The 13,575-nt window shown below is 40.8% G+C and overlaps 1 protein-coding gene across 2 annotated transcripts in view; it reads right to left on the reverse strand.

Moving 5' to 3' along the window:
- Positions 1-495: 495 nt before the first annotated feature.
- mgll (monoglyceride lipase) overlaps positions 496-13,575 on the reverse strand; it is a 31,784-nt gene continuing 18,704 nt past the window's right edge. For both annotated transcript variants that reach the window (XM_054608426.1, XM_054608425.1), the window contains 4 exons: positions 9,918-10,028; positions 9,330-9,419; positions 6,996-7,211; positions 496-6,022 (listed from right to left, as the gene is read on the reverse strand). In XM_054608426.1, coding sequence (XP_054464401.1) covers positions 5,891-6,022; positions 6,996-7,211; positions 9,330-9,419; positions 9,918-10,028 — 549 coding nt within the window. In that variant the 3' untranslated portion in view covers positions 496-5,890. The remainder of the gene's footprint in view (positions 6,023-6,995; positions 7,212-9,329; positions 9,420-9,917; positions 10,029-13,575) is intronic.

Raw genomic sequence — 13,575 nt, forward strand, 5'->3', positions numbered from 1 at the left:
CAGAAGTACTTTGATTTTTACATTTTATATACAATATAACAATATGTTGACACACTTGGTTTAAATTGTCTAATGCTGTTACTCAGCTTGTTATGAAGGGACTATGACACATCAGTGAAAAGTGGGGGATTCTGACAATATTTAATACTGAATTTTGAGTTAAATTAAATGTTCTACTGCACTTGGAGAGTTTCTTAGTTTTGTTTATTTGACAATTTATTTAAAAAATACACTTACATGGTTGCAACACCAATATATGCTCAATGAAAAGAACATCAAGGATAACTCAAAAAAGTCACAGGACTTATTACCATTGCAGAGGTGTGTGTGTGTGTGTGTGTGTGTGTGTGTGTGTGTGTGTGTGTGTGTGTGTGTGTGTGTGTGTGTGTGTGTGTGTGTGTGTGTGTGTGTGTGTGTGTGTGTGTGTGGAGATAGTGGAGTACGGCATTAGCGGCACAACAAAAGCACAAGAACCTGATGATGAACATTGCTTATCCTGACAACAATTCACACTTCATTGTCTTAATTTAGTTTTTTTAATCTTCGTTTCCCTCTGCAGCCTCCTCGCAGACAATTAAAAAGATACATATTCCAACTGTGACTATTTTAGTGCTTTAAGTGTACAGCGAATTTAACGTTGTAGTGTTATTATCAAGTAATGGACAGAACTTTATATTTTCAGTGGGAAACCAATGGGGGAAAAGTGGATAAGTTGACAATGTTACACATTCATCGTTATAGCAACCCATGGAGGTCAAAAGCCTCATCTGTAAGGTAAAGCATTGTGTTTTCTTCACCGTGTGGATGTCTTGAGGCTGACTAAAACAGAACAGGTGTTTAAAACAGCTGGGAGGTATTTATGAGTATCTCAGCTTATACTCAAATGATTGGACAGAAATTCAGACAGAGAGAGACGGGAGGAAGATGAGCAGACAGACACATTTACTCAAACAGAAACAGATGTGACAACCAGAGTAACAGAGACACTCCTCTGCCGAACGCAGCTCTGTACAGGTTATCTTTATCAAAACACACACATCGTCATTGTAATAAGGCACAAACAACACTAGACCACAACCACAATCCAAAAATAGACGTAGAATACGTGTTTCCATAAAAATCTTTTAATTGTGTGGGATGCTGAAACATGCTGCTGTTGGAAGGAAACCTGATACATGCAATTTAGTCCTCAAACATATTTAGACCAAATTATCTTTGATCTAAGAACACAAGATGTCATGAATGCAGAGAAATTATCTCACTCATTTACATTTGATTTTTAAGTTTTTTTGTTTTTTTAAAGGAGATACCTTAGGATTAAAGAGAAAGCCAAGTTCCTAAAAAGCTAATTTGGGAAAGAAGTAAAAGATTTCCCCAAACCTGTAGCAATTACACCCTGTTGTTAAGATGTTGTTACAAAACATTTTGATATCAGACGGTTTTAACATTTATAGTTGAGTGACAAACAGCACAAAGACTTCAACGCTGACTTCAACACACAGTAGTAAAATACTCTCTATGCAAAATCATATCAGAAACATTGTCATACATTTTTGGGATTCCTGACTGTACATACATACAACCTTGAACCAGTTTCCATCCCAAAAAGTATTATGGACCTTGATGTAACTGAGCATCAACAGTAGAAATGACAGAATATGACTGGTGTGTGGTATAAAAAGTGCCTTTTCATGATGCGTAATCAATATATAGTAGCCTTTACATAAAATGAATTACTATAAATACTCTAGACAAGATAAATAGAGAATTTTTCAAATACATCGGGTTCTCGATTTTTCTTTACTTCCATCTAGTGTTGTTAGCGATACTATTCTATTGTACAGTGTATTACAATTATGTTCAGTAATCAAGCAGCCCGACCACTAGAATTGAATCAAATCAATCAGCTGTTGATAAAAATCAGCAAGATTTGAATGAGGTTTTTTGTTCCAAAATGCAATTTTTGAATTGCAAACCATTTTAAAATGGTATCTGCATTTTCAATGAAAGATCGAGGGCTAGTATGTAATTTATGTTTTCACAGGAGGAAATTATGACCACAACTTGGATAATATGTACGTGGTCATGCCTTTAGAGCATTTTGGAGAAGACCTCTTCAATTCTTGCTGTCCACTTGAGCATTGATGCTAGACTTCATTCAAGCAAACTCTGCACTGAATCTTTCCAGTACACTTTAATCTCATAAAATTGGAGAAAGGTGGCCTGTGCCCCTCCATCATATATAACATCTCTTTTCTTAGAAACAGTCATAAAGTCGAGATTAAAAAAAAACACAGACCCCATTCACAAACCTGAAAGCCAACTGAATTTGGATTTGTCAGAAAAGCTGCTGCCAAATTAGATTCAGAGGTGTCCTGCCTGCGTGATGTTCTCCCTCTTACTTAATAAAAAGGATATTAACAGTCGATTGGATTATTACATATTAACAGAGCAATGCATCTGTACATGGCTATCTCTCAGTATGGCAAACCTGCACACAATTCATGCTTGTACAAGTCCACACACCAGTAGAAAAGGATACTGGCATGGACTGGGGAGGCTTACAGTACAAGCCTTTGCACATGTGAGGGTTGTGTCAGGGATTACACACCTTTAAGGAATGAATAGGAATAAATTGAAAAGTGAAAAAGTGGTGGATTCCTCTTTAATTTCATTTATAGTGTTTCGCCTACCACTTTTTAATCAAGACTGGGGATAGATGGGGGCAAAAATACACAAACTCCTTAGAAAAGGAGGAAACATTTTGGCCTCAATATTCCCCAAAAACATTTTTTGCAAAAATGCAAAGGGCGTGTTTTCAGTACAAACAGCGGAGCAGCCTGATTTGAATTGAATGAGTGTGTGAAGCTCCTGTTATTCACTGCGAGCTGATGACTGTAATCGTTTCTCTTATCTCCACGCTCACACAAAAGGGAATCCTCCGAGCAGCAAAATGGACAACCAGCTCTGAAAGCGCAGCTACGTCTGCTTCTCATCCCGCACCATTAACAAATACACATTTTTCACTGGTGATTTCAGCGTGTGTGTGTGTGTGTTGGGGGGAGGAGGGGGAGTTGAGGGGATGCTGCCATGGTTACTGACAGCTTCTCTCTCTGCTCCTCTCACTCCATCTCCATCCCTCTCCGCCCCCAGAGCTAACGATAGCAGTAATATGCACTCGTGCAGTCTGACAGGTAGAGCGTTTTAAATTTACTGAACAGTCTGACTCCACGGTGTCAGTGGGGGTGCTATTACCACCATGAATACAACTGGGACTGTGCAGCCTTTGTGTGTGCTGTGCTTGCTGCAGCTCAATCAGGAGTAGATTGTGTTTGAAGTGATGCGATATGAGGTTGAGGTTAACGGTCTGACTCCCACTGGGACCGATGAATACATTACATCTCAATCTATGTCTGCACCGGAGGCAATGTAACCTGATATTTGGTCTGATGCACTCAGACCAAACTCCCTTCTATTTGTTTACTTAATTCCTCTCTTTCTTTTTAGAGTATCCTATGAATTACATTTTATCCACTCTGTCAAACACTTTGCTTTGCCATGTGTTCATTTTTTCGTGCAGATCTGAATTGATTAATCTCTCGTTTGGTTTGCAAAATGTTTGCAACATCAGATACATCCATCCGAACCGCTTTTCCTATTCAGGGTCGCAATACTCTGCTGACATTGGGTGAAGGCATGGTACACCCTGGACAGGTCACCATGCTATCGCAGGGCTGGCACATAAGGACACGCCCCCCCCCCCCCACTCTCTACATGAGTCCCTTTGAACTCTGTGTTCGTACTGTGGGAGAAAATACAAAATCCAAGCTGACAGAGTCAGTGGCAGATTAAGTAATGTGTTCACTGTTAAACGTTCTCCGGCCAAAAGATTGACCACTAGGGACAGTGTGGGTGGATGACAGAGCAAGATGAGTGAATTAGCAGTAGAACAAGGGGCTCTGTGATGGACAGAACAAAGAGCGCCGGTCACCACAGCAACTTAAAAAGGGGAGACAGAGTGAGAAAATAGAAAATTAAAAAGATAAATAGGCAGAGCAGGCATGAAGCCAAAAAATCATCTCATTCTATCAGCCTTGTAGTGATCACCGTGGTTACTACATATGTAAAATGGTCAATAAACCTTACCGCCGGCCTGCTGCCGTTGTTACATGTGAGTAACGGTCACCGTGGATACCACAACATGTTACCCCACACTCTCTCCTTGTGTTCCTTTGAACTCCAGGGTGACACGGTCGAGACTAGATTTTTTTCAATAGCACATGCATGATGTCTGAAGTCAACAAACAAAGACACTTGTTGCATGTTTGATCTGCCACAGAATGTTTGATCCCTTCCCATGGTTGATGATGGGGTTGGATGAACATGTGCAACTTTAAAACTCTTGACTCGTGCTGCTGAAACTTTCTCATGCGTGATGATTAGGTGGAAATATTTGCAAGCATAGCGATGCCTGCTAATTACAGTCTACCTGACAATATAAAATGGTGAGCTCAGTGTGTGTCTGTCTAGCTTATAATTAACGGCTACCAAAGATATAGGCTACTGTGACATTATTGCTATGGTTTTGTTGAAAACCTATTTGAAGCCAGGGCTGACTTTAAGCACTGCAACTCGTTGAGAAGAGACAGGTTTGTACTTTGGGAACATAGAAAATAGAAGGGGAAATATAAGACGGACCACTGCTTCAGCCACTCGAACTGTAGATGGGATTTAGAGGAAACCTACAGCCCAAATGACCCTAACATTGAAATCAACTGTGACCTTAAAGGTCAAAGGTCAAAGATGGGGTGCCCTTTGAACTTTGCACTCTCCCTCTAATTCCCACCTGCAGAGAAAGAGAGAGAGCAGCATCACCTTGTTAAACTACATCCCCCTCATGTCCATGCACTATTAAGGCTCACTGGAAGAACTATAGTTCTTTAAATGGAAGGTCATTGTGTCCGTTGGTAGCTCGTTCAATAAATGGAGGTGGTGGGAAGTAAAGTAATATTTCAGTGCCAAGCATCTGTCAGGCCAAAGAAAAGGGACATGCGGAAGTCAGGAGAAGAGAGGATTTGTTATATATACACACACACAGGTCACATGTGCTTACAGTATACGTTTAAAGTTACTTTATAAGTGTCAAAAGAGGCTTACAAAACTGTCCCACTCAAATCTGTATTGTATCCCATGATGTTGTGTGTTACTCATACACTGCTGACACTGTGAAGACAGTAAAGCTTTGGGAGGAATAATCTATTGAGCATTCACCCCTCATTGAACCTACAGCAGCTCAGAGACTGCTGTCTTCCTGCTGATCCTGACCTCTGACCTTTCTGATCAGGGTGGATGAGCAAAGAAGGAATGTGCCTGTGCGGATTATTAATTGACTACATCTGGTTTGTCATTACTTCTTAAAAAGATCTCACTTGTGTGTATAAACGTGGAGGAAACTTCATTATCTCGCTTTGAACCCCAGCATACTGAAGCTTTAACTTTACTTAACTTCAGCTTCACCCCAGTCAGATCAAATGGACGTGATCACATGGTTGTTAAATAAGCCTGCTGACTTAAATAGATGATCAGATGCTTTTCAGGCAAACTGACCTACAATAAGAAGTGGTTTTCTGACCCCATCATCCAATTTAAATCAGTGTATCCTGGTTTGAGGTTAATATATTTAGTTTTGTACAGTTTGTGCCCAGAGGATAGAGTCAGTACGCTTTTTTACACGGAGAAAATAAAGTCTATATGCCCAAATGTATAACCCAGACCAGAGAGGGAGTAGTAGAGAGGGGAGTAGTTTGCCTGACTGGTAAAGTGAGCAGGCCTCTTGGGACGAGGTTGGCAGTTCCCTTGGAGCGCTGACCGGTTTGTCAAAGTCACGATTCTAGGAGTCTTGCTGTTGTGGCGATGTCGTAGCGGGGAGGCGCTCTGTGATCCAGCTGGTCACCTCCTTCAGCGTGGTCTCGGCCACCTCTGGGAGCTCGTGGTGAAGGCAGTGGTAGGCTCCCTCGAAGACCTGAACAGGAGCGAGAGAGTCAGAGAGATGGGATGCATGCAAGAAGGAAGCTGTACACAACTGGTTTATTGTAGCTCAAAACGGTTATTTGAAATCTAAGTCATTTTGAGAGCAGGCAAATAAAATACGAGTCTCCGTCCTATTTTAAATTAACTGCTGTTCAATTTCAGTCAGGGGTCAAAGTTGACCTTAGCTAAACCTTCAGAGAAATACTATGAAAGTAACTGAACAGCTAATTCTCTGTGATAACCAATTTCCTGATACTAACTGTTCAAACATTTAATATGTCAATTATTTCTTTGATAAGAAACATGATAAAGCAGTCTCTGCACCTCATGAACACCACATGATTCAATAGAAAAAGAAGAACATCCAAAAGGCTAAGAAGTGAGCAGGACCACTCTTCTCTATTTTCACTTTTCTCACCTCTCAGTTTTATTTTTTGTCCATCATTCATCAACTATGTAAGAACAAATGTGTGAACTTCCTTCTTAACAAATAAACATACTTCAGTGAAGAAGAATCTATATAGAGGCCTCCAGTATGTTTGTCAGTGAACGCACCCTGATGGAGTCAGCCGGGTGTGTGTGATTGAAAGGTTTCACTCAATAATGCACTTTAATGATTTAAAACTAGCATATCCAAACATATATTTAACTGCCAGCACAGCTTCATTTAGGCATTGACCTTTATTCCAAAAGCTGAATGTACTGAACATTCAACTTGGAGTTGTACTTTCTGTATCAGTCACAAAAGCATCAACTTTTTTTGTTAACTGAAGCAACCTCCCATACTGTGTCATTTTTTAAATGTCAGAAGGCAGTTGTGTGATACATTATTATTACAAATGAAGCTACTGGATACAAGTTTGTGTCAATGTGATGATTTCATTTCTTTGACCTTATTTTACCAGGCTGAACCACAGATTATTTTTTCAAAATCATGAACATAACATTTTCTGTAAGCAACCCACCTTGATTTTCTTGTCTGAGCTCGGAGCGCTCTCGTACATCATCTTGGAGCCGCTGATGTCGCAGAGCTTGTCGTCGTCGCCGTGCAGCAGCAGGAAGGGCCAGCTGATGGACGGGATCTCCCTCTCGATGCGCGCCGCCGCCCCCATCAGCTGCATGGCGAACGATACCCGAATGCCGCCGTGGAAGTTCAGCTCATCGGCCACATACCTTTCCACCTGGGAGGTCAGAGAGACAAGAAAGGGTCATCGGTGGACAATACTCAACTTTATTAAGCATCTATATTTAACAAGCACTAAAAACATTGAAGTTTTATCCAAATATGGAAGAAAGTCATGGGAATAAGAGCCTCCATGAGGGAAAACAGGGCCACGATAATAAGAAGAGTCCTGTGAAAACCATAAACGTTGGCAAATTGGAGTATTGTGATTAATTAATGGATGGGGGGTTTTTATGGAAAGAAAAATAAGAGTCTGAGGAAGAAAGAGACACAGAAAGTAGATGTGACAGGCTACATCAGTTTAATCAGAGTTGTGGAGCAGACGACACACCCTGTTTTTCTTACATCAAACATGAAAACTTCCATAAGGTCCATACATGCTCTCACATAAATCACACTCACACACACCTTTGTGTTCATCTTATATGTAGACACAGCTGATGGCCTTCAGAAGTAGCTTCTCACAGGCCACATGTGCTGCTGTTAATAATGAATGACTGTAAGCTGATATGTTACACAACACGACCTGTTCAGCAGCTCAGAGAAGTCAGTGACGATCAGAAACACTGTCTTAAAGGAGGAAAGATTTCCTTCTAAACTGAGAACCATCATATCACAAAAAGGAATCAATTACAGCATTCAAATAATCTTTAAACTGTTTTGCTGGACTGATAGTTCCACACTTTATCTTACTGTGGAAATGTATAAATATATATATATATATGACACAAAGACAAGAAATCAAAACGGTTTTATAAGAAACATATCCGCCTTCTTTGACATATATACAAAGAAAGAGAGAGGTAGAGAGAGAAGAGAGAGAAAGAAGGCGGAGATGTTTTTTTTAACATGTTAATCATTTCTTGTCTTTTATCAGTACATATTAGATGTTTATATGTGATTTGTGTCATTAAACGTCTTGGTGAGCATCTTGGTGGCTTGGTTAGATGATGCTGAACATTAAATCCTTATGTTTGCATATTAAAGCTTAAACCCGAATATCTACAACTCATCCTGTAAAGTCAAAACAACAGTAAGAGATATCTGTAAACCGCAGGGAATAAACTGAAAACGACACTCGACTCGTCACACATCCTAAATGACATTGCAGATATCTGTAGTTCTGTTTTGACTACTCTGAATAATAGTTGCACATATCTCAAATGTCATTTTGATTGTATTGTTATGAATGACGCTGCTCGTGGTCGCTTCTGATTGGATGTTGGCCCAGGAAAGTATTGACCAGTGTTAGTCAAATCAAAGGCAGTTGCTGTTGTGGATAAGATAGTTAGAACAAGTCATGAGATAGAAAGAGCTTATCTGCAAGCAATTTGTGGCGAACGGGAATATGGTTCACTAGTGAGTTGTATTATGAAATGTACCGCATCTAAAAAGGGCAATATATTAATATCTTAAATCCAGGGGAATTAAAGATATATTGAACTGGAATTATGAGCAGTCAAATTTAAATTGTAGATGTCTGAAACTGGAATAACAATTAGTCATAATTCAGTTGGAGATATCCGGAAGTGAGCTGTAGGTATCTGTGATAAGCAGCCCCATACACATTAATGGCAAAAGTAGTTTGAATCTTAACAGTCAGAATGTTTTTAGAGATATCTAAGATTTGAGTTTATAGGAGGCAAAATGACTTTGCATACATTAGTAATAAGTTCAGCTTGCCATAGATGGCAGTATGTGTGTTTTTGTCTCCTCTGTGGTTCATTCAAGATAAATACAGTCACACAAGCTATGTTGTGTCCTTGTCCTGTAGGTGACACAGTACATGCACCTGTTTTTATAATAACAAATAACAATGCAAGCCACTCACGGTACACACACACACACACACACACACACACACACACACACACACACACACACACACACACACACACACACACACACACACACACACACACACACACACACACACACAAGATAAGACTGATTACATGTACGTGCATGACATCACACACGTACATGTAAAACACACATGCATATTTCCCCCCTTGAGACCTGGTTGATTATATTGTCCGCGACGTCCTTCCCTGATATTTGAAGTACAGATAACAATACAGCTCTCCCACCCGGAGGCTCACAATCTGTTTCTCACCTGCTTCTTGTCCCGTGAGATCCATTTGGAATCGATGGAGCCCAGAGTGAGGCTCGGCAGCATGTGGTTAAGGACCTTCGCCAGGAAAACCTGCAAACAGCGAAAAAACAAAACACACAGAGCATTCCAGTTTATTTTCACACATCAACACCTCCCTGATGGTTGATTCTATCCCTCTCTATTATTTTTCTAGCCTCTGACTAGTGTTACAAAGACATACAGTGATGAACATCTTGAGTATGAACTGTATAATCCACCTGTTTGCATGCAGGGTGTGTCTAATAAAAGTCTCTTCTCCTCCCATGCAGATTGTGTCTGTGTTTGGCCTTGACAAATTGGACACACTTGAATCTGTGAGATTCAGAAAGAGACAGCTAATGCTGCAAAGGTGGCACTCACAACACATAATAAAAGGTGTCTGTATTATAGTAATCCCCCTCAGCCGTGCTGAGTGGAGTAAGAAGAAAGTCTCCTGGGTAGACCGAGCACTCGACTGAATATAGATACTCAACTATGAAGGAAAGAGCAGAGGAAACGAGAGAGCAAAGGTGAAGAGCATAGAAGAGCGGACGAGCGATCATGTGGTACCTTGAACGGTGTGGCCGAGTCTGGGTTCATCTGGACCATCGGACCTATCAGAACCACTCCAGCAAAGTCAGCGGGCCTCTCACAGGCCGCCAGGATGGAGATCGCACCACCCTGAGTAGGGAAAAGCACAGAGCGTATACTTTGTAAATTAACTGTCAATTAAATTGATAAGATATTTTTGCATATGAGTAAGTTTTCAGTTGTTTAAAACTTGTTTTTCAGTGAAGTGAATGATTTTTTTAAAGGCGTGATGATCTTTAATGCAGGAGGCTTGAGAGCTTCAGGGGTGAAGCGAGTTGCAGACAAACCAGGTGTTTAATTCACCAACAGTGAACACATACAAAGACAAAGAATGTGAGGTTTCTTAGTGGCAGCTCTACAAAACAAACCACATCGACCTCTCTGCACTTTGACTGGTTATTGTGTGAAACTGTGTTGCAGGCAGCATGCTACTTTTAATTGTTTTAGTATTAAAACTATTTAAATGATCATGCTGCAAGTTTTATGATAGTTGTTGTACAGAGCAGCTTGAAATGAGTGAAATTCTAGAATATGTTTGACTTTCTAGATTTTCAAAGGAAAAAACTGCCTCTTGCGAGGTATTAAGCATTCCAGTCAGACAAACTGATGATGGAGAATTACCTGGAAAAGGAAAATAAAAAGGAACCACTGGCAAGAGATAGAGTTTTTAAAGATAAAAGCAAATAAAAGAAACTTGTGGAGTTAGTAATAGAAGAAAGACCGGTTTCAATGAGGGGAAGATGATATGAGCTTGTAAAATAAGACAGGGAGTGTCTCAGCAAAGTAGGCGGGAGGTTCTGATGCGCGGAGCAGTGAGAAAACTCCTCAGAGGTCAAGACAAACATAGAACAATCCGTCTTTTGTTTAGACGGGCGTGAATTTCCACCCTGCTCTTTTGTTGCTGTTGCTCTACACAGACTGGGAGAAAAATGTGAATGTTAACCCACGGCTCTTGGGGCACAACGTGCACCGCAAAGCCACGACGGACAGCAGCTCAAGGCCACACATCTTGGCACTCGTGCTGACATTTGAGATTGTGATTTAAATCCTGGGATGTAGGGCCATGATAATTAACAGCTCCGTGGCGGCCGAGATTAAAATCAATTCATCATGGTTCACTTTGTCTGGGTTGCGAGTGTCTGTGAGTGCGAGTGTCTGTGAGGGTGCACACAGACAGACACACACATGAGCACTGTGATTCTGTATGAGTGAATCGGTCTCTCTCTCTCTCTAAGACTAATTGGCTTCAACTTTGTTTATTCGAGCCTTCTTTGTCACTCGTTTGAATATTCATCAGGCTGGGGCCAATGACAGGCTAACTTCACGAAAGAGGCACCAAAAGACAAAACATTTCCCACCAGAAAATCTCACTCTCTAAAGCACACAAGCGAACTCTCACTCCCTGCGTATGCACACACAAACACACCATTTAAGAGAAGAAGCTGGCTAGCTCCATCACTTGTTTCTCCTTTACACACATTTCAGCACATACTCAAAGACAAGCTTACTCTGAAATATCCACGTGTAAACACCAGGACACGCATGCACACGCACACGCACACGCACACACACACACACACACACACACACACACACACACACACACACACACACACACACACTCATTCATTCATTCACAGAATGGGGAAATTCCTCTTGGATGATTCAGGCAGCCCAAACTGCCGAATCGGCTCATCTGATTCTGGTTGAATATACATAAAGGGTACAAAATGCCCTGACACACAACCACATACTGTACATGTCCAGTTTTGCTCCAATGATAGAGAGAGATAAGTTTGAATAGGGACGAGAAGAGAGGGAGACTGAGATAGAGAGAGAGGATTTGGACAGAGAAGCCCTTTAAGACGCTTATTAGAGGCCTTTCTTACACTCTCTCTGAACTTTGGTTGAGAGGATGAATACTTGTATTGTTTAACTGTCTGCTGTCAGTGGGTGGACTAGAACTGTCAAAGATTCCCTGAGGAGCTAATACACTGACAGTATGAGGACTATACAGCCTGCATGCTCAGATTGCAAGGTCTTACGTCTTCGGTTTCCCTAATAACATTTAGAAATGAAGAAGCCTGCTTGTAAAACAGCAATTATGTTCAAGATCAAGCTATTCAGTAAAAAGTTAACTGTGATAAACAGGTCAAAGTGAAAAAGTGGCACGATATAAAACAAAAAGTGAAATATGGTTTAGCGTAAGAAGAAACTGAACGAGAGATGGAAGGATAACAATCTGAACAAAAAGACCATAAAAGGCCTGAACAGTGACAAACCATTACATAAAACTCTGGCACTAAGGAAGTAGGACACACGAGCTTCAGCCAGAAACACTAATGGAGAAGAAGAAAGATGAGAAAGAGTGAGAACGAGCCAGAGCTGAAAGCCTTTGTCCAAATTCCCATGAGCTGATACAACACCGACATACTGCTTCAATTGTCGAATCGCTGCTTAAACAAAAAAGATGCAGAAATGTTAAATGGTCAGTGTGGACGATCAGAGACAGAAGCTATACATTTTTTAACAGTTATTTAGTACCATGTTTAGATGTTTTGTGAGAACTGTGATTCTTCCCTGAGAAATTAACAAATTTACAATAATCTTGCAAGATTTGAAATTGATACACTGTAATTATTCACTTATTTGTGTAGAAAATTATTTTTTGTAATAAAACTGAGAGTTTACAGTCATGCTAGGGGGGTCTTTAATGTTAAATCACTCAAAATGATAATCATTACTTAGATTCATCCCTCAAAAGGTCCACAATGGTGTGACGATGGCTTGTAGACTACGTCCTGCTAACAATACCACAATGCAGTTTCTTGGTCATTTGTAGCATTAGTGTTGCATGAGTCACTACTTTTCCTATTTTTTGACCTGATAATGGAGGAAAAGTCAATGAATCATCAAAGTTCTAGGATACATTGTGTGAGTACTATGAATATGTGTACAGAATCTGTGCCAACCCATTCAGTGGACGTTGGGATATTTCACCATATTCCTGAACTCTCTGACCTGCTGGTGGGTTTAGATTAAAAGTCAGACGATCCCCACAGTTATTAGCATTCCTCCCACGGGAACCACGGACGTCTGCACAGAACTTCATGCTAACCCATCAAGTAGTTCCTAAGATATGTCACTCTGGACCAAAGTGGTGGGGCCGCAGAACAGGCCGACATCAGCCAGCTGTTAGCTTGGCTAAAAATAACAAAATGCTAAAGAAACTTGAATCTTACACCACATCAGGAATCTAGCTTATGACTGCTCAGTGTGAAGCATTCAGCTAACTGTTTTGATTAAAAACAACTCCTGGCCTTGCAGCAGTGCAGGTGAGATCTCTGTCTTTATTACATCCACACCGTTGGTTCTGCTAAGTGCTCCACAGTCTCCTCAGGATGTTATCTTTGGAGCAGCGTTTCTGCACATACTGTAGAACCCACAGGGTGTTCCCATGGCCCTGAAGGTTTTACGTCATCCTGGTAATGTTAAACAAAGATCCATACAAGCGGAGGAGCAGAGGAACACGCTAACAGAAACAGGATGAGGAGTCACAGCACTGGGAAGCTGGGAAATGAGGCCTGTAAAAACAGAGTAACACAATATGTCATTTGGGTTGGGTTTCCCAGTGTTA

This window comes from Anoplopoma fimbria, chromosome 12 (assembly GCF_027596085.1).
Source record: "Anoplopoma fimbria isolate UVic2021 breed Golden Eagle Sablefish chromosome 12, Afim_UVic_2022, whole genome shotgun sequence".
NCBI classification, from domain to species: Eukaryota; Metazoa; Chordata; class Actinopteri; order Perciformes; family Anoplopomatidae; genus Anoplopoma; species Anoplopoma fimbria.